The sequence below is a fragment of the Cyrtonyx montezumae genome, unplaced genomic scaffold (genome assembly GCF_038088225.1).
Source record: "Cyrtonyx montezumae isolate F1298 unplaced genomic scaffold, pur_monq_1.0 scaffold_36, whole genome shotgun sequence".
Lineage (NCBI taxonomy): Eukaryota > Metazoa > Chordata > Aves > Galliformes > Odontophoridae > Cyrtonyx > Cyrtonyx montezumae.
In genome coordinates this window covers 9,553,792-9,573,467 of record NW_027072041.1, presented here as the reverse complement: position 1 = coordinate 9,573,467, position 19,676 = coordinate 9,553,792, and the positions used below count along the sequence as shown (strand labels likewise).

General features: G+C 38.4%; 1 protein-coding gene across 1 annotated transcript in view; it reads right to left on the bottom strand.

Annotated features, from left to right (window-relative positions):
* Positions 1-19,676, bottom strand: part of DAPK1 (death associated protein kinase 1) — a 93,719-nt gene that overhangs the window by 29,594 nt on the left and 44,449 nt on the right. The window contains exons 4-14 of the mRNA XM_065745669.1: positions 15,419-15,557; positions 11,323-11,452; positions 10,515-10,563; positions 10,356-10,382; positions 9,813-9,965; positions 9,619-9,664; positions 8,008-8,097; positions 6,816-6,908; positions 3,319-3,438; positions 2,066-2,164; positions 1,122-1,220 (exon numbers count right to left, since the gene is read on the bottom strand). Coding sequence (XP_065601741.1) covers positions 1,122-1,220; positions 2,066-2,164; positions 3,319-3,438; positions 6,816-6,908; positions 8,008-8,097; positions 9,619-9,664; positions 9,813-9,965; positions 10,356-10,382; positions 10,515-10,563; positions 11,323-11,452; positions 15,419-15,557 — 1,045 coding nt within the window. The remainder of the gene's footprint in view (positions 1-1,121; positions 1,221-2,065; positions 2,165-3,318; positions 3,439-6,815; positions 6,909-8,007; positions 8,098-9,618; positions 9,665-9,812; positions 9,966-10,355; positions 10,383-10,514; positions 10,564-11,322; positions 11,453-15,418; positions 15,558-19,676) is intronic.

Sequence of the window (19,676 nt, the reverse complement as noted above, 5' to 3'; positions counted from 1 at the left end):
TGTACACCACTATGTACAGCTTGACTGTCTATACCACTTGGGGCATTCCTTTCTTCCTGTACCCTAATGACACAGCTCCAATTAGCAGAGGTCTCCAGTTTGCAAACTGGGAGATATGTGACAATTACGGTACCACCAGACAAAAAGTATTTCTTCAAAGACATTAATTTTCTGGAATTTCCTTTCCTATTTAATTTGCTGAAGATTGCAGCCACAATGGGGAGTAATATGAGGAGACAGATGTGTGCCAACTGTCACTGAGACAGGTAACCTATTTCTATTCTTACTATCCCTCCCTACTTTACATCCACACCTGTAAGGAGCTGGCCTAACATTTCAGTGTATTCTTTGGTACATATATTTTGGTTATTACATGAAATAATTTGCAAACTTTTGTTACAATTACATTGCAGTAATTGTACAGAAACAGTATTTCTACTAAAAGTCTAACCCTTCCTCTAGTATCTCTATCAGGAATGGAACACTGATACTGCTAGTATGCTTCTCCTTTCACTAGTTCTATGAGCAAAGTACATTTCATAACTACATACATCTCACAGGCATACCTGCTTCTGTACTAGTGCTTTGAATAGTGTGGAAACATTAATGTGTTATAAGCTTTTAACAGCAACTAGCTTCTAGGGCAAATGTTTCTGCCAGAGATAGGCTAACAGCTCATCAACTCTAAATTCTTAACCCTCATTATATTCAACTTAATAAAGTAAAATCTACTTGTCAGACTAAAGTGATTTTCAATCAAGAAGAATGAAAAACAGAATCACGATTTTATCCTGAATTCCAATGAGAAATCCATGTGAAAATTAATTTAGGTTTGTTCCACCTACCCACCATGTACTCACCACATTTATATGCACGCTTGGTTAACATCCATCAGAAGCATAATCAGTACATTCAGCAACTTGAAAGCTGTGCTATTACAGCCCTATATGTCAGCTTGTAAAACCTAACTAAAAAACTCAGTCACATTCTTAAGATTATGGCACAGCTGAAAATCATTTAAATTCAAAGACCTCTTTCTTAGCTAAGATAAAGCTTTGTGAAAACAAACAAATGGACAAACAAACAAGCTCTCTCCATGAAAGATGGGATTTTGTACTTACCTTATCCTTAACATCCAGAGGACATTTATTCTCATTAAGAAATTTCAGTGTTTCTACATGACCATGTCGAGAAGCCCAATAGATGGCATTAGATCCAGCCTGTCCAAAATGTTTAATTATATGTGTCAGTGATCACTTTAGAATTCTAATTTTAGACATTTACTGAGGTAAAAATGCACATACAGGTAATGGATACATTGAACAAATCAGATTAATCACAGTGAATGTGAGCTCACCACTTATATCAACATTTATACATATATATATATTTTTTTTTATTTATTCAAGTTGATTTAACAACTGGATGTATCAACACCAAAAAAACCACCACTCTCTGTGCAAGGATAATTAATAGGATAATTAACTCTATGCAAGGATAATCCTTTTCACCCTTGCAAGGGAGATTATGGAGAAGTCATAGGATAAAAACTTCCACTGTGATTACATTTCAATTTATGAGGTAGGAGTGGACAGTGCTCCAAGTTCACTTTATATGAGACCCACATCATTCAAAGATATTTAGAAAAAACACTAGTTGCAAAGGGTACCTGAATTTTAGTTGTGACATTTCTCACTGCTGAAATGTGTGCTTATCATTTTATACTAAACAAAGTTCACCATTTTGATTTAGGGCAATCACTAATTTGAACTAACTCAGTCAACTTTATAAGTGAGAGCTGCATTTTAAGATTAGTTATCATTCAAATTATCACGGCTAACAGTTAAGTGATCAAAACTAGGGTATGTGCACTAATAACAAATGAAGTCAGTAATGACTTATATTTATCATTTTTCTATGGACACTAGTGAACAATTAACAAAACAGGCTCTAAGATGCATACTTTTTCATTTCTAACACAACCTGGCCTGAACTGCTTGTCCTCTGCTAGCTGTACTGAAAGCCAAAATCTTCTACAGAAACAGTGACAAATCAGAGCCCTGACCTTATCTTGGACATCAATACGGGATCCTCGTTTTAGAAGCAACTGAAGCATCTGAATGTTTCCACAGCCAGCAGCAATGAGTAGTGGAGGTGTTCCATGCTAATAACAAACAAAACAAGCAAGATTAAGGCATTTAGATTTTGAAGTCTTAAGAACAGAGAATGAAATAAGGAAGACAGTAAAAGGCATCTCTGAATCTCCGGTTTTAAACAAGTCTCCTGGGAATACTGTACAGTAAATATTTCACTCCTTTGTTCAAATAAATTTATTATGTATCGTTTTTCCACATTTTTGGGATAAAGTCACATTGGCTATGTGACACAAAATATTAAAGGCACACTTTCCAACTAGGAACAGTAATGTTCTCTTCGGCCCAATTTGCAAAAGATGGTACCTCTCACAATTTTTTATAGCCACATTTCAAACAGCTTAGAAAATAGAAAATAATATAAATAGAATATCTAAGTTTTTGGCCTCAATTCCTCAAAGACACAACCAACTAACAACATATTAGAAAGTTAAACAGTACTGCAGCATCTGAATACAAACGCCTATCTGAAAGGTTCAGGACTCCTTTGCAGCAAAATAATAAATGCTTTATTTCCACAGTACTCTTCAAGATACTTCCTGAAGAATTTTATAATGAACACTATAATTCTTAAAAAAAAATTGAAAATCAAAGCTGAGATGATTTAATCAAGGTTTAACAGCAGAGCCAGCATTGGAACCTTGGTCTTGTAGGCTCAGTTAAAATAGTTCCACTCGAGCAGCTGCAGGATACTGAAGTTCTTCAGCAGGCAACTCATTGTGTTTCTGAAAATGAAAGGCAGAATCTAACACTGTGTTCATATGTACGGATTCTGCTGCATAGGACTTCTGTTTCGGATAGTGCTTTGCAAAGCTGGTTTGTCCATCTGATTATTTGTATACGATCAGCTGCCTTTATGTGCTGTAAGAACAGCTGCAAACTAAAGCAAAGGCTAATATCTAATACAACAAAGCTCTTAAACGGAGTTGATTAGTAGATTTTCTTACTTTTTCAAAAACACATTTTAGGCTCCATTTTCAGGTAGCTTGAGAAGTTTGTAGGTAGAACTTATTAAAATTTTCCCTAAAGAAAGGCAGAGTAATTTCCCATCCACTTAACATTTCTTTTTCATTTCACATGTTACACTTCTATTACAGCCATACTGATATATTCAACAGGGTTACAGCTAGTCTACCACCCACCTCATCATAGACCCACACTCTACCTTGTTGGGTTGATTGACATCATAATTTGTCAGAGATCCCAGAAGGTGCTGTAATCCAGGAACATTGTCATCATTGATGGCATGAATAATAGCTTTCATCACAAAAGAATCTTCCTCATCCTTGTAATTAAAGACAAAGAAGAAAAACTGTTAGCTTCAAGAAAAACAACCCCTCTCTAACTCAACAGTTGCCAAGACACTGAAAAATTTTAAAAAGTGGAATGTTTAAAGTCTCGTAGAACCCTTCTGCTGCCAAGAAATCCTTTCTGAAACATACAGCTAAAATGCACGCATGTTGTTTGAAAATGTACACCAAAAAGCCTCACACCTCTTCTGGTACAATAATACTTAATCCATAAACTCATTATTCACTGAGATTCCAGACAAAGAACTAATTCCAGCATAACCAATTACATGCATGTATCCAAAGGGAAATAGTTAACAGCCTACTACATCACTTGAACACACAAATCTACATGGATAGGATCCACTCAAGGGTGCTGATGGAGCTGGCTGAAGTGTTAAGCAAGCTGCTTCCAAAAATTTACCAGTGGTCTTGGCTAACTGGGGAGCTCCCTATCGACTGGATGTTTAGCAAGTACAATATCCACCTGCAGGAAGTGCAGGAAAGAGGATCGGGGAATTACAGGCCTCTCAGCGTGACGTTGGTGCCAGGGAAGGTCACTGAGCATATCATCTTGAGTACCATCAAATGGCATGTACAGGACAATCAGGTGATCAGACCATGTCAGCATGGACTTATAAAAGGCAGGTTCTGTCTGACTAACCTGATCTTCTACAACATTTCTCTCTTAGTGGATGAGGGAAAGCCTGTAGATATTGTTTACTTGGACTTCAGGAAGGCATTCAATTCTGTTTCCCAAAACCTATTCCTGGAGAAACTTACTGCTCATGACTAGGATGGATGTCCTGTTCACTGGGTAAAAAACTAGTTGGATGGCTGAGCTCAAAGGGTCTTTGTGAATGGAGTTAAATCTGGTTGGTAATTGTTCACAGGTAGCATTCTCTAGGGCTCAGTATTTATGTCAGTTTTAGAATCTTTATCAATTATATTGATAAAGATGGTTGGACTGGATGATCTTACAGGTCTTTTCCAACCTTCATGATTCTGAGATAAAGAATTTTTTGGACTGAGTGTGCTCTCAGTATGTTTGTAGATAACATCAAGTTGGGATGGAGTATTATCTGCCTGAGGGTAGGAGAGCACTCCAGAAAGATCTGGATAGACTATATGAACAGTCTGCTTTCAACTGTCTGTCACAAGGCAAGATGCTGGGTGCTGCACTTCGGTCATAAAAACCACATGCAGTGGTGTACATTTCAGGAAAAGTGACTGGAAAGCTTTCTAACAGAAAAGGGGATACTGATCAGTAGTCACGTGAACATGACCCTGCAGTGTTCCCAGGTGGACAAGAATGCCAATGGTCTACATCAGAAATAGGATGGCCAGCAGAAAAGTGATTGTCCCTCTATACTTGGTACAGGTTAGACTGCACCTTGAATAAGACTGAGAGGTAATTTTATTAACATTTATAAATATCTTAAGTGTGGGAGTAAAAGGGACATAGCCAACCTCTCTTCAGTGGTCTGTGGGGACAGGGCAAGGGGAAACGGCCATAAACTGATGCATAGGAAGTTCTGCACCAATATGTGAAGGAACTTCTTCACACTGAGGGTGATAGAGCACTGGCACAGGCTGCCCAGGGACGCTGTGGATTCCCCTTCTCTGGAGACACTCAAGACCCACCTGGATGCCTACCTGTGCAGCCTGCTGTGGGGAGCCTACTTTGCATGGGGGCTAAAATTCTGTGATTTCTGTGATTGTGTTAAGTTCTGGGCCTATTAGTACAAAAAGAATATCATACTGCCCAAGCATGTGCGAAGAGCAACAAAGTGGATGAAAAGACTACAGAACACAACATGTGAGGGGTAGTTGAAGAACTGGGGCTATGTAGTCTGGAGAAAAAAAGGCCTCATCACTCACTACAACCACCTGACAGGAGGTTGCAGTGAAGAGAGTATCATATCTTTTCTAAGGCGAGAAGTGATGTGTTGCAATGGCATTAAGTTGTGCCCTCCCTCCTTTCAAGAAGTAATTGAGATTGGAAAACAGGAAGAATTTCTTCAGAAAATAAAAGGTGGTGAAGTACTGATTACGTATTGCCAAAGGAGGTGGTAGAACTGCCATCCCTGTAGGTATTTAAGAGATATATGTGACAGAGTTTAGTGGTACTCTTTCAGTGTTAGATAGGTCACTGGACTCAAGGATCTTAAATGTCTTTTCCAACCTAACTGATTCGAAACATTAAAAAGAAAAGAGATACACAAATACATAACGCAGAATCAAGTTTTGTGTTATCTGGGAATATGCTGTAGAAGAGGTACTTTGGATCTAGCTTTCATACATCCATACAAGCCAGGCAGGAGTCTAAAAAAATAAATAATGAGCCTAGATACATTTGCAGATATAACTTTGTTTTTCTCCCATGCACTGAAATTTACAGAGCCAAATTTGTAAATATTTGCAAATATTTGTACCATTTATCTCCTTCATACTGTGGTTTCTGATTTTTTTTTTTTTTTATAATACATTAGGATGTACAGAGGATGATTTGCTGCAACACAGGTGTGAAATGCTGAGGGTGTGTTAAAAGACATGACAACAGCTGATAAACAGTGATGGGGGAAGTGGCCAAAGTGGAAAAAGACAGAGAATAAGCAGTGTGGAAGCAGAAATAGGAGAAAATGGAGACAAAGGTACGTGTGGTTACAAAGGAGGCACACAAAGAAGATAACAAGAACAAAAAAGGCTTTGTGGAATTTCTGAAGTATGATCCTATTAATGCACAGGAAAAATGAGGTTACCCAGCTCTAAACATATTAGCACTGCTGAACACATGGGATTTATAAAGCCTGTATTAAAATATAGAGAGTAAGATAAATAAGATGCTCTTGGATTCACAAGAAATTGTAATTTCAAAGCATACAATTTCTACCTCTTAGAAACTAGCAGACATATACGACTCCAAAAACTGAATACTGGACAAGTCTAAAATTTTGTCAGTAAGTAATTGTACTATCCTTATTCTGATACTGCTGTCTAGCATTTGTTACATCTATGGAGGTTCAGTAACTCTGAATACTCTGTTAAAAATAATCACATTGTTATTTTAAGTTACACTGTGCCATAAAAAATATTAGGTACAACTTTCCCACACTAAAATTTCTCCTGCATAAAACTCGAAAACTGAGATAAATGGATTTCAAGCACAAGCTAAAGAGTCTCAGTGTGCTAACTGATTAATGAATTTTCAAAGTTTCTGTCACGCACAAGATCAGACTACAGAGAATTGCCCTTGGTAGACTTAAAATCCATTTGTGGATAGAATCCACAGATAGAATTTGTGTTAGAATCATTTCAGAAAACGCTGTTTCAGATGTTTTAAAGCTTCCTAATCATATACGTATAAACTTACCAGAGTATCATCGCTCCTAGCAACACTCATATTACTTCTGGACAAGAAGGATCTTGATAATCTTTGGCACAAGGATATTAAGCGCACTGATTGCTTTTTAAAAATAAGAAGAAAAAAAAACTACATTAACAGAAAATCAAAGCAATACATGTGATAGGATGCTATTGCAGAGCTTTTAAAGTAAGACTGTCAAACAGCAACACAAATGAGTTTGCTTCCAGCCTCTCTCCCATCTCCTTTTTAAGTTGCATTTGAATCTTCCAGTAGAATACAGATAAGCTATGCACTTGCACTAGTAGAACTATATAATACTTCTGGATTGGTACTATTTCAAAAAGCCATTCAGATATAGAGCAAAACACTGAAAATATTTAAATGAGTGGACTTTAATGTATGTACACACAGAAAACCTAACTGGGCATAAATTAACTGACAGTATTCCCTTAAACTGTTATTTTAATATATATATATACATAAATATAAGATATTCCTAAACTTAGAATTTCATACTAAGGCAGCAAATTCATATTTCAGTTTAATAAATACCATAGGTATTTACCCAACAGGGATACTGCACTGTGCCTAAATAAATAAATAAATAAATAAAAGTATACATACATCTGGATAGTTTTGGTTTCTGCTCAGTGGCTTAGCAAAATTATTTCTGTCCTCTATTTATATCAGTAAAACTCTTTTTCAAATATTCCAGACTACTGTTGTGTCATGTTTCACTCTCCTCATATAAATAATAGCCAGTCATTGCTTAGTATCACTGTGAACTCTCTAGTGTGCACACTGAAGGAAAGAAGCGCAAAAACCCTCTGCAGAAGAGACCAGTTTTTCCTTTCTATTCTGCTGGCTGTTCGCATAACTTGGAAGAATTGATTCTGCAAGACTTGTTTAAAAGATACTTGATTTACTGGTATTACTGCTGCACAAACATGTACCTACACTTAGGAGTGCCTTTCCTCTACAAACTCAAGCAAAATAGATAGATGATAGCAAACAACTAGACACATAAACACTCCAACACCTGAGCACTTATGTGCAGATCATTGGCAAGGAGGTCATCTCACTATACTTAAGCATCTACTTTATTCCAAATGATAAAGGTAACGCATGTTTTTCTGGAGCAGGTACCACTACTGTATGTACACACTACCAGCATTGTGAAGATTACTCAATGACTTACTTTCCATTTTCGCCGTGCTGCAAACTTCTTGAATTTCTCCATATTCACTGCAGATGCTTTCCTACTAAGTGCTTGTAGAGTGTCTTTAGGCTGTGAGCAAAAGTAGAATATAGCTGTGAAATATACCAGAACTTTCACAAAGCATCTTTCTTTATGTAAGACTTCCACTTATAATTACTTTTATTACACTGTGATGATGTTTTCATAATGTAAGCATGAATTTGAATACCCACAATCTAGTGACACATGCAGACTGAACTCTCTAAGAATACACTCTAAAGAAAATCCAGATCTAAGAATATTTAATAAAATACCCAGTTGGGTTTTTTGTTTCTTTTTTTTTTAAACAACAAAAACAAAAAGCCAACATCAAAAGAATCTTGATTTAACATTCTAAAAAGAAACTTCATCCTTAATGTATAAGTGTGATGGAGAAATTGTGTATTATTTCCAAGACAAAATATGTCTTCTAGGAAAATTTCCTGTCTGAATTTAGTCCAATTTTCCAATCTCAGTGTCATCAGCTAGACATTGCTGGAACAGGATAATAATCATATCCCACCTACCTGTATGGGAAGCTCTAAGGTTGCAGCCTTTGACATTTCTCATAGGCTAATATTAAGCACCAGTCACCAATGAAACCACCTAACTTTGAAAAGCATGATGTTGTACTTGAAGATATTTTTATTGAGAAATACGGGTAAAGGTAGTGATGGGAGGAAGTAAGAGAGGACATGAGCAGTGGAGGAGACAGAAAGAGAACATCTGGAAAGTTAAGATTATAAAGGAACATTGTAAAGTACAAAAGAATGGCTCCTGGAAAACATGTCTGTCAAAAAAAAAACTTAGTGCTTGCTCTTCTGGTTTAAAAATAAATTCAACATGACCCCAGTTGTCTATTTCACAGCTGTACTTGTTAAGATTAACCCATGAAAAAGTCAGCAGAGCACAGAGAATGTCAGTATTTTTCCAGTCAAATCTGCAGTACGGCATGTTGCTGTGGAAGTATTTGTCCTAGGACGCTGAACTGTGAACTGGTTCTCTGGGAAGTGGAAAGTAGTCACTGCGCAACCCCAAAGTTGGGAAATCATTGATGCTGAAGACATTTACTATTCATAACCAGAATTTGATAGGGTATTGAAAAAAATCCATGACAGTTATTAGTGCACATTTCAAGAACAATAGGTCCCACTTTCTCTCTTTCAGCCTAGAAACACAGCAACTGTTGACTTCAGTCCAAAAGAGGAAGAAAGACAGAAGAAAGATGACTCTTTTATGACTAATCTAACAAGGAGATTTGAAGACAGCAAAGGGAGTGGATTAAGATAATGCACCTCTGTCATTACAACACTTTCTACAGTCCTAACTTCTCTGGTTGAACATGAATTTTATCTTAACAACAGGCCACTCTTCTTGTATAAATTCCATATGTTAACAAAGTCCACAATTCACACATGCCAGTTTTCATACAGATAACCTTCAAAAACAGTAATATATATTTAACAATTAGACCAATTTTCAATTTGAAGGCTTTGCTGAAGAACTTAAGAAGTGAAAGTGGAATAAGAAATCAAGAATGACCGAAAAACTGAGAATTAATTACATGCTCACCTTGATCCAAGGATGCAGCAAACTATCTTGGATAGTCATTCTCTTCCTTTAGTAGCAGAAAAGAGAATTATTTCAGGTAGTACAAAATACAAACTACTATACATAAAAAAATAACATTGCAAAATATTGTATAATTTGAAATATTAAAAGACATTTCAGGCTGGAACAATGCATATGCAAGAGGAATGACTCACTTTGGATCCTTGACTAGAAGTCTTCGTATAAAATCTTTCGCAAGGGCACTGGTATTACTGAAGAATTCTTCTTCAAATTCATAATTCACAGCAGACACATTTGCTAACGTTTCCTGCTTGGTTTCTCCAAGAAATGGTGATGCACCACTTAGACTGCAGAAATACAGAATGATCCTCACACTACATGTTGAAACATAGCTGTTTAACTCTCTCAGCTCAAACAACAGCAGAAAGTGTACAATTTTTTTTCTTGCTCAAAGGCTGGAAATAGTACTTTCATGACAGTTTGGTCTAAGAGGGCAAAAACTTCGCTGCGATTTTAGAGGATATTACCTACAGATCTGAAGACAGCTTCCCATGCATTCTCAAGGCCCATCAACGGCTATTCTAATCAATAATTATAATACTGCTTTTATGATTAGTTCAACTTGAAACATCTTGTGCAATCAAAATTGCTTGATTTGTATAAGCATCACCAAAAACCCAGAGAACAGATTAAAAAACTAGCAATTCTAAGAACCACCCATAGATTTTTGTACTCACAGAATGTAAGTTATTACACCAATGCTCCTGGAGTAAAAAAAGAAAACAAAAAGAGGGGTGAGGGAGAGTGGAGAGAAATAGAGAAAGAGAAGGAAAAACATAAGGTTAGAACATATTAATAATCATAACATTTATTTCAGATAAGATCTAATAACTCACCACATGTCTGCTTCAAGACCAAGAGGCTCATAATTTACTATTTCAGGAGCTAAGGGAGAAAATAGGTAGATCAGAATAAAGCCAATGAGGAAATCCTTTTCACTCAGATTATGTAAATCAGAGACAATAAACTAAGATGCTGACAGATTAAATACCCTTAACATACGTTTACAGTAGGAATGAATGCCACAAACTGCTTAAATTCCAAAATATCACAAATTACCGTAAGTAATGTCTCCTAGTTATTTTTGTGGAAACTACAATTACACAATTTGATAGAGCAAATTCTCAGCTACACTCATCACCATCAGCTACACATTTTCACCAGCAATGGACAAAAGCCTACATGGCACATTCATTAAAATCTTCCACCAGTGGAGGTGACCCACTGTTGCTGTTGTCACTACTGAAGCATACCACCCATCCCTCACAGTGCTCATGTCTCCAAAAACACTCAGCAAGTGTCAGTGAATGTCAGGGGGTGCAACTTTTTCTACACGGAGGAATTCAGTTATACACCTTTGCTTCATACCTCCTTCCACGTAAAATGCCATTTCATCAGAATGCCTCTCTGCTGCCATTTGTCACATGGCAACAAAATATAATGGAATAATGTCAGGAAGGTTAAACCTCCATTGCCATACCCCCAACATGTGTCTCAGATGTAATGGATCAATATAACAACATAGGAGGCAATACTTTCAGAGCAGCCACCACATAAATTCTATCTTAGTCAAACCAAGCTAAACAACATTTATCATTTCACAGACTGAGAAAGAAAAGTTTTAACAAACATCAAGTTTCTCACCAACAAACTCTGGTGTTCCAAAAATATTTTTGAATTCATTTCCAAAGTCGATTTTGTGTGCTAAACCAAAGTCAATAATCTTGATTCGAGGCTTTGGTTCATTTTTGTCCAACAACATTATGTTTTCAGGCTTTGCAATGGAGGAAAAGAGAGAAAACGGAGTTTACATATATGTACAAAATATGCAATACATCCCAGTGCTCCTCAGCATAGAGCACTTCTCGTATATTCAGCAGAAAAATCCTGCTTTTTCCTATCATAATTCAATGTATGATAAAAATACAGTAAAACAGAATTTCATGCTGATGACAAACCACTATGATCTCTGCAGGCACAAAATTCTCTTGTGAATTCAACATTACCAGTTTTCATTGGACAGATGTTGGTGAAATACATTCTCTTCAGTAAAGGTCACAAAACCTGAGATAGGATCACTCCAGTTCTGCTAGAAGGTTGCAGGAGACAAAAATGATAAATACCAGTATTTGGTCCATATTAACCCCATGAAGAGGTTTCTTTCACAGAAAGCGAAGAAACAACACATCAGGGAAGTGTATCTTTCTGCTTTTGGGTCTCCAAGAGAAACTTTATGAGTGGTCTAGCTCCCAGACTTTAAGGCTCAACATTCTTTCATAGATGAACAGCAGGTTCTTGTATTTACCTATTACCTTTTAAAATACAGCGAAGGATTATTTACAACACTGAATGGTTTAGGTTAGAGGAGACCTTAAAGGATCATCTGCTTCCAACCTTCTGACATAAGCAGGGCTGCTGCCCATCCAGCCTGGCCCTGAATGCCACCAGGAATGGAGCATCTACAGTTTCTCTTGGGCAGCCTTACCGCCCCGTGAGTAATAAGACTTCAAAACTGATTTCTTCTTTTCCTCTCTACATTTCTATTACATACTCCTATTGTTCTTGCTGTATAACTTAATTCACACATTCTTGTTATCAAGTGAAAGGATGTTTTGCTTCACTGCAGATACACTGACAAAAAAATAAATATCAGGTTGGGAGACATTGAAACATTCTTAGTAGATCTGTAACTCCTACTGACTATAATACAAAAATATATTACAGTAGGTAATAAGGATGAGGTTGGAACAGGTGTGTTTATACTGCAAAAACACTCCTTGCCCTATCTCACCTCCAAAATACAGCAATCCTTTTCAGAACTGCATTGCGATATAATAATTATGTCTTCTTTTCCTAATACAGACATAGCTGCTTACTGTAGCAGACATGAAATGTTCAGCTGCCTATTTATCATAGAATCTTACATCAGAAAACATTCTGAAATGGAAACATTAAAAAAGCAATAACCAAGTTTAGATTAAAAAGACCTCTTTCCACTACTGACAGGATGCAATTAACTGCACTTCCTAAAAAAAAAAATAAAAGAGAAACAATACAAAAAAATCCCACCAGAACAAATCCTTCCCCAACATCCTCCAAAACAGAAATGATCTGTTCTATCTGACCTACAAGAATCACTGTGCTCTATTCAGTACTGTTTGGTAATGTTTCATTTTAGTACTTAGATGTAACATTTGCAAGAACATACAGTGTAAATGCAACAGCAAGGAAGTTGATAAAAGGCATTCTGTTCAGGATGTCTTTTTCCAGATCCTGTTCATGTTTCATAGAATCATAATCATAGTCATCATTTCAAGATCTCCTCCTCAAAATGGTTTCATTTTGATGGAAGTTGCAATCTTCCATGAAGAATCTTATATTAAAAACAGATGAGAACTACTTATGGTTCAGTAAATTCTTTCCACTGGCTGGTGTTTTTCTTAAGTATATAAGCAAGCAATGATCTGCATGACGGCGATTTACTGGTTGACGTTACAAAAGGATCATAGAATCATACTCTAGTTCAAATTGGAAAGAACCCTTCAGATCGTCTAGTTCCAACCCCCTGCTATAGGCAGTGACACATCCCTCTAGATCAGGTTGCTTAAAGCCACATAAAGCCTGGCCTCGAATGCTTCCAGGGAAGGGGCATTCACAGCCTTGCTGAGCAGCTTGTTTCAGTATCTCACTACCCATACAGTAAAGATTTTCTTCCTAATATTTAGCCTAAATCTACCCTCTTTCAGTTTAAAACCATTTCCCCTTGTCCTGTCACTTACCTGCTCTTATAAGTTCCCCCCCCAACTTTTCCATAGGTCCCCTTCAGGTACTAGAAGGCCACTATAAGATTCTCCAAGAGCTTTCTCTTCTCTAGAATGAAGAGACCCAGCTCTCACAGGTTGACCTTGTAATGGATGTGCTCCAGCCTTCTGATTATCTTTGTGGCCCTCCTCAGAACCCTCTCCAACTGCTTGATGTCCTTCTTGTGCTGCGGACACCAGAACTGGATGCAATACTGCAGGTGGGGTCTCACAAGAGCACAGCAGAGGGGTAGAATCACCTCCCTTGACCCGCTGGTCACACATCTCTTGAAGCAACCCAAGATATGGTTGGCCTTCTAAGTGGCAAGTGCACACTACCAGATCATGTTGAATCTTTCATCAATTAACAGCCCCAAATCCTTCTCCTCATGGCTGCTCTCAAGCCATTCTTAGCCTAGCCTGTATCTGTGCTTGGGACTACTCCAGTCCAGGTACTGGAGCGTGTACCTGGCCTTGCTGAACTTACATGAGGTTGGCATGGGTCCACCTCTCAAGCCTGTCCAGGACGCTCTGAATAGCATCCCTTCCCTCTAGTGTGTCATCTGCACCCCTCAGCTTCGTGTCACCTGCATAGTTGCTGAAGGTGGACTCAATCCTGCTGTCCATGTCACCTACAAACATGTTAAATAACACTGGTCCCAGCACTGACTCCTGAGGAATGCCACTTGTCACCACCCTCCACTTGGACACTGAGCTGCTGACCACAACTCCGGAGGAATGCTTCCTGGCATTCTTGCCTGTCTTCATTTTTCTCAGGATGCACTGCTTCTGGGCTTGGAAGGGATGGTCCATGACCATCTCACTGACCAGCTTTCTTGGGCCTCTTTTCCCTCCCATGACATCCTGCCACGTAGTTCTCTGAAGAGTTTGCAGTCTGCTCTCCTGAAGTCCAGAGTATTAAGTTTACTGCACATCCTCTTCGCTGCTCTACGGATACTGAACTCCACCATTCTGTGGGCACTGCAGCCAAGGCTGCTCTTGAGTTCCACATTACTCATCAGCCCCTCCTTTTCAGTGAGGACAAGGTCTAGCATAGCACCTTTTCTCATGGGTTGCTGTGCCACTTGGAAAAGGAAGCTATCATCAACACATTCCAGGAATCTCTTCCATTTCTGGTGCCCTGCTGCCATTTCCAACAGTTACTTGGATGAAGTTCACCATGAGGACTATGTTTTGTGAATGTGAAGCTGCTCTAATCTGTTTAGAGAGAGCCTCATCCAAGCAGACTTCCTGATCAGGCAGCCTGCAGCAGGCTCCCATTATGATGTCTCCCTTCCCTGCGTTTCCTTTAATCCTAACCCATCAGCTCTGTCAGCTCCTCTTCTACCCCCACGTGGAGCTCCATGGACTCCAGCCGGCCAGTGATGGTCACCCCCTTCCCTTTTCCCCTGCCTGTCCTACCTAAAGAGTTTATACCTGTCCATTCCACCGTGTCTCAGTGATGCCAATGACATCACAGCCCTGTAGGTACACACACGCCTTCAACATTTCTTGCTTGTTCCCCATGCTCCATGTATTAGTGTACAAGTGTTTGAGTTGGGCTCCCATTGAGGCTGCTTTACCAACTGGAGCTCCCTTATCCTGCACCTTAGGTGCTGTCTTACCGGCCTGTGATCCAACTCCAGGCCCAGGGCACCCATTACTATCATTAGCCCCAAAATGGGATGATTTGAAGATTCCCTCTCCCAGCAACTCTAGTTTAAATCCTCCTGATTAAATTGTAGAACTTGTTGGCAAAGATGGTCTTTCCCTTCTCTGAGAGATGAACCCCATCCCCTCCAAAAGATTAGATTTCTAAAAACTAGTTCCATGACATAAATAACCAAAGTCCCATTCATGATACCACTAGCCCTGTGCATGACACAAGAATTTAATGGATGTTGCTTACAGTTGTATGCATTCTTATCTTCTCAACATACCTTTAGATCAAAGTGGGCAATTTGAAGAGAATGGAGATATTGAACACCATTAAGTATTTGTTTGAGAAATTCTGTGGCTTCCTCCTCTGTAAGAGACTCTTTTTCAGCTAAGAAGTCGAAAAGCTCTCCACCTGCAACACTGGGAAAATAGAAGAATTAATGCCACGCTTGTTTTAACCTCCAGGCTCCTTTTAGCACAACTGTTATCAGACCAACATCAGAAAGCATCCAAAAGCTTCAAAGTTGTCAGTATCAAAGTAGAAGATGGAAAATATTTAATTAAATATCGGAAATAGTAATCACTCCCTACTTCCCCTGATGAGGAAGGATTAGAATAAAGTTGGTTTTTTTTCTTTCTTAAAAAGAAAAAAAAAAAGGTTAGAACAACTAAACATACATATATTCATGGTTGGCTGTATCTAAATTTAAGTAAAAGCCACATACTGTAAAGCTAAAAAATAAAGTTTGTTTTTGCTCATACACCCACATAACATCAGATTTTATTTGGTTGTATTTTATCAGAAAATACAAAATTCAAAACTTTCTTCATAACAATTACTAGTACCGTTTTTTTAATTACTCTTTATAATCTGAATTAAAGAACACAACTTCCCCAAATCATTCAACTCATTAAAAACAGTGTATTCTTTGAAATATTGTTTTGTACTCAGCATACATGTTGTATTTCTACTCTAAGGTACCACACAACTTCCCTAACAAGGAAAATCTACAACTGTTCTTAAGACTATTTAGTTGGCTTTCTGGGCTGCAAGGGCACACTGCTAGCTCACATCCAGCCTGCCATCCACATCTCCCAAGCTCTTTTTAGCAGAGCTGTGCTCTATCCTTTCATCCTCTAACTTGTACTGACAGTGGACAATGCAATGACCCAGGTTTGAGATCTTGTACTTTAATTTGTTGAACTTCATGAGGCTCTCCTGGGCTTGAACCCTTCTGGGTCTTCTTAGATGGCATTCAGTCTCTCAGGTGTGTTGACTGCACCACACAGCTTGCTGTCATCCACAAACTTGCTGAGGGCGCACTCAATCTCACTGTCAGTGCCACTGATGAAGATACTACGAAGTGTCAGCCCTAGTACTGAACCCTGAAGGACACCACTCATCACAGACCTCCATTCGGACATGAGCAATTGGCCAGTATTTGCTGGTTATGATCTTCCAATTAGTTCCTTGTCCAATTAACAGTCTACTCATCAAATCCATGTTCTTCCAATTTGGAGAGAAGGATGTTGTGGGGGATTGTGTCAATGGCCTTACAGAAGTTTAGACAGTGACATCAGTGGATCTTTCCTTGTTCACTGACAGTTACAGCTTCATAGAAGGCCATCAAGTTTGTCAGGCAGGATTTGCCCTTGGCAAAACCATGCTGGTTGTCCTGCATTACCTCCTACACTTCCATGTGCCTTAGCAGAACTTTAAGGAGGATCTGCTCCGTGATAATCCCTGGCACAAAAGTGAGGCTGACAGGTCAATAGTTCCATAGGTCAACTTTTCTACCCTTCCTTAACATGGGTGCAATATTGCATTTTTCCAGTTAATCACATATTTTTCAAACATCACTGAGTGGCTTGGTGACTATATCAGAAAATTCCCTCAGGACTCTGGGATGTATTTCATAATGACCCATATACTTAGGGATGTTCAAGTTCCTCTGGTGGTCATGAACTTGATCTTCACTTACAACAGGTGAGTCATTGTTTCCCAACCCTCTCCATCTGATTCCATCTTCTCGAAGGGTGCATAAAGAGCAGTTGCCAGTGAATGCTGATGTAAAAAAGTTGTTGAGTACTTCAGTCTTCTCCATGTCCACTGTTACCAGTCTGTCTGTATTGCTCACTAGGTGGGTAGTACAACCTCCCGGACTTTCCTTTTTCAAATACTTGTAGAAGCCTTTTGTATTCTTTATTCTTTGTGCTCCTTGCTAGTTGGGCATTAGCCTTCTTCCTGGCTCCATCCCTACAAAATGTAGCAGCACTGGGTTACCTGTCTCCATCTCCACTGCCTGTGCATTCTCTTCTTGCTCTCCAGTTTGACCAGTAGGTCCTGGTTCAGCTATGCTGGTCTCCTTTCCTGCCTTCCTACACTTGAGGATGGAGAGCTCTTCTGCACTAAGGAAAGCTTCCTTAAAGATCTGCCAGCTCTGCTCTGCTCCCTCATCCTTGAGGACAGATTTCTAGGGGAGTTTTATTGACTTAACTCCTTGAGGAGCTGGAATTTGCCTTCCCTAAAATTTAGGATCCTGATTTCCTACTTTCTCTGTCCCATATCCCTCAGCGTTGTGAACTCCACTATTGTGTGAAGTGACCAAGAAACAAGATTCACAACTTTTCTTAAAAAACAATCAAGCTCTCTTCAGTTTAAGGGCACCTACTGAGGTAACTTGCACTCCAGCAACTGTTCTTTCCTGTTTATTAAAACAGCACTATTGCACATAAAGGTGTTAAGAGAGAGCAAATGAAGTCACATCATTCCCTGTACTTTGTAGCATACCAATTATTAAAAAAATTATATGTATATGTATCAGAAAGTACAACCTAATTTATACTGCTTCACTGTATATAAAAACATAATCTGTTCATAATTTATAGTTCTGATTATGAAAAATAATGGGATTAACATGTAACAATGACTAAACAGTCTGGGCAAGTTTCTGGAAATTCATTCGACTTGCTTTATCATGTCTATTTTTTCAAGAGACTTAATCTGCATTATTGTAATGCAAATTGCATGAAAAGTAAATTTTAATGAGTTCTTGAAGCCTTCACTGAGCTGCCTAGAAGATAATAAGAGTATTGTTTTGGGTATTATTTCGAGTGTTGTAATATTTTCTTCATGAAAGCAATTATTAAAATAAGTGCAAAATGAAATGCAAGAAGACTGGAAGGAAGAGAGGTCATTTTAATAATCTTTTTTTTTTTTGTTTGTTTTAGAAATGGATGTGTATGACTATTCCCTCATTCTTTGATTCCCTCTGAAACAAAGTAAAAGGTTTCAGGGAGCTTAAATATGCGAGTACTGTTTCTTAGCTTCCTTCTAAGGCTCATAAGAAGAATGCTAACTCTGCTCTTTTCCTGCTGACCCTGGTCAGGTCTGATATAAAACACTACTACTAAAGGCATACAGAAAACCACTGCATCATTAGAAGTAATTGTTTTACAACAACTTATAAAGTATTAGTGCACATTTACTCTCAACATGCTTTATAAACTAAATTTCAATTCTGCAATTTATTTACTGTCTCACAGTTCCCTTGATCAGTGGAATCTACTCTCACAAATTTCATAAGCACTTTATATACTTAGACTCACACTGAATAACTTGAGTGGACTTCCAAATACTACAGATTAAGAAACTGCTTTAAAAAAAGCCAGTATAGGACACTGGCTGTCAGACCTATTTCCATTCTCACAAATCTAAAATGCTGTCAGATTTTCAATTCTAGTCCTGTGCTTCTGCCAGGATAATGTACTCCCATACTAAATAAACACAGTGTAATCTACTATTCTATGCTTAACTTCAGAGCTGAAACTGCAAGCCAGAACTGTAACAAAAGAAAACCCTAATACACCAAAATACCTGCAGACAGTCTTATCCAATGCATGGCAGCAGTCTTAATCAAAAGGAGAAGAGGTAGACCATTCAGCCCCCCAAGCCTGATCTTTTAAAACTTCAGCCTCTCCCAAGAACACTGGTTCTACTCCCGTTACAGTGATCCAGCACTGTTTCTCACCAAGAACAAGTTAGGTTTGAGATCGCTGGTGAATGAATGCTCTGTTTAAATCTAGCTGAAACCAGATCACCAGACAAGCCTCCCTGCTGCTGCCAGAATCCTGCAAACTGCTTCCACCTTGCTTTTTAGACACTACACAGGGATCCATACAACACTATGTAACTGACTGCTGCCAACAGATTGGGTAGAGAATTGCTCTCCTCAGGGTGCAGGGGCAATGAGTTCACCGAGCACAAGAATTTCTCCTGCAAAGCATTTCAGAATAATTATATCTTGTCTCCTCTGGAAGTGCACAGTTTTTCTCTGTGCACTTTCTGTTCACTAGCTGGAGTTACTGACAGCTTTCTAAGCAATTCATCTGTGCATTGACAACTCTACTCCACAAGCTGCTATCAAGTAACAGGTCGGCAATAAGCTATCTCTCTTCATATTAACAATAACAGCTGAACATAAGTCACATCTGAATCCCATTACAGTTGCAAAACCTTTACATTCACCATTGCATAAC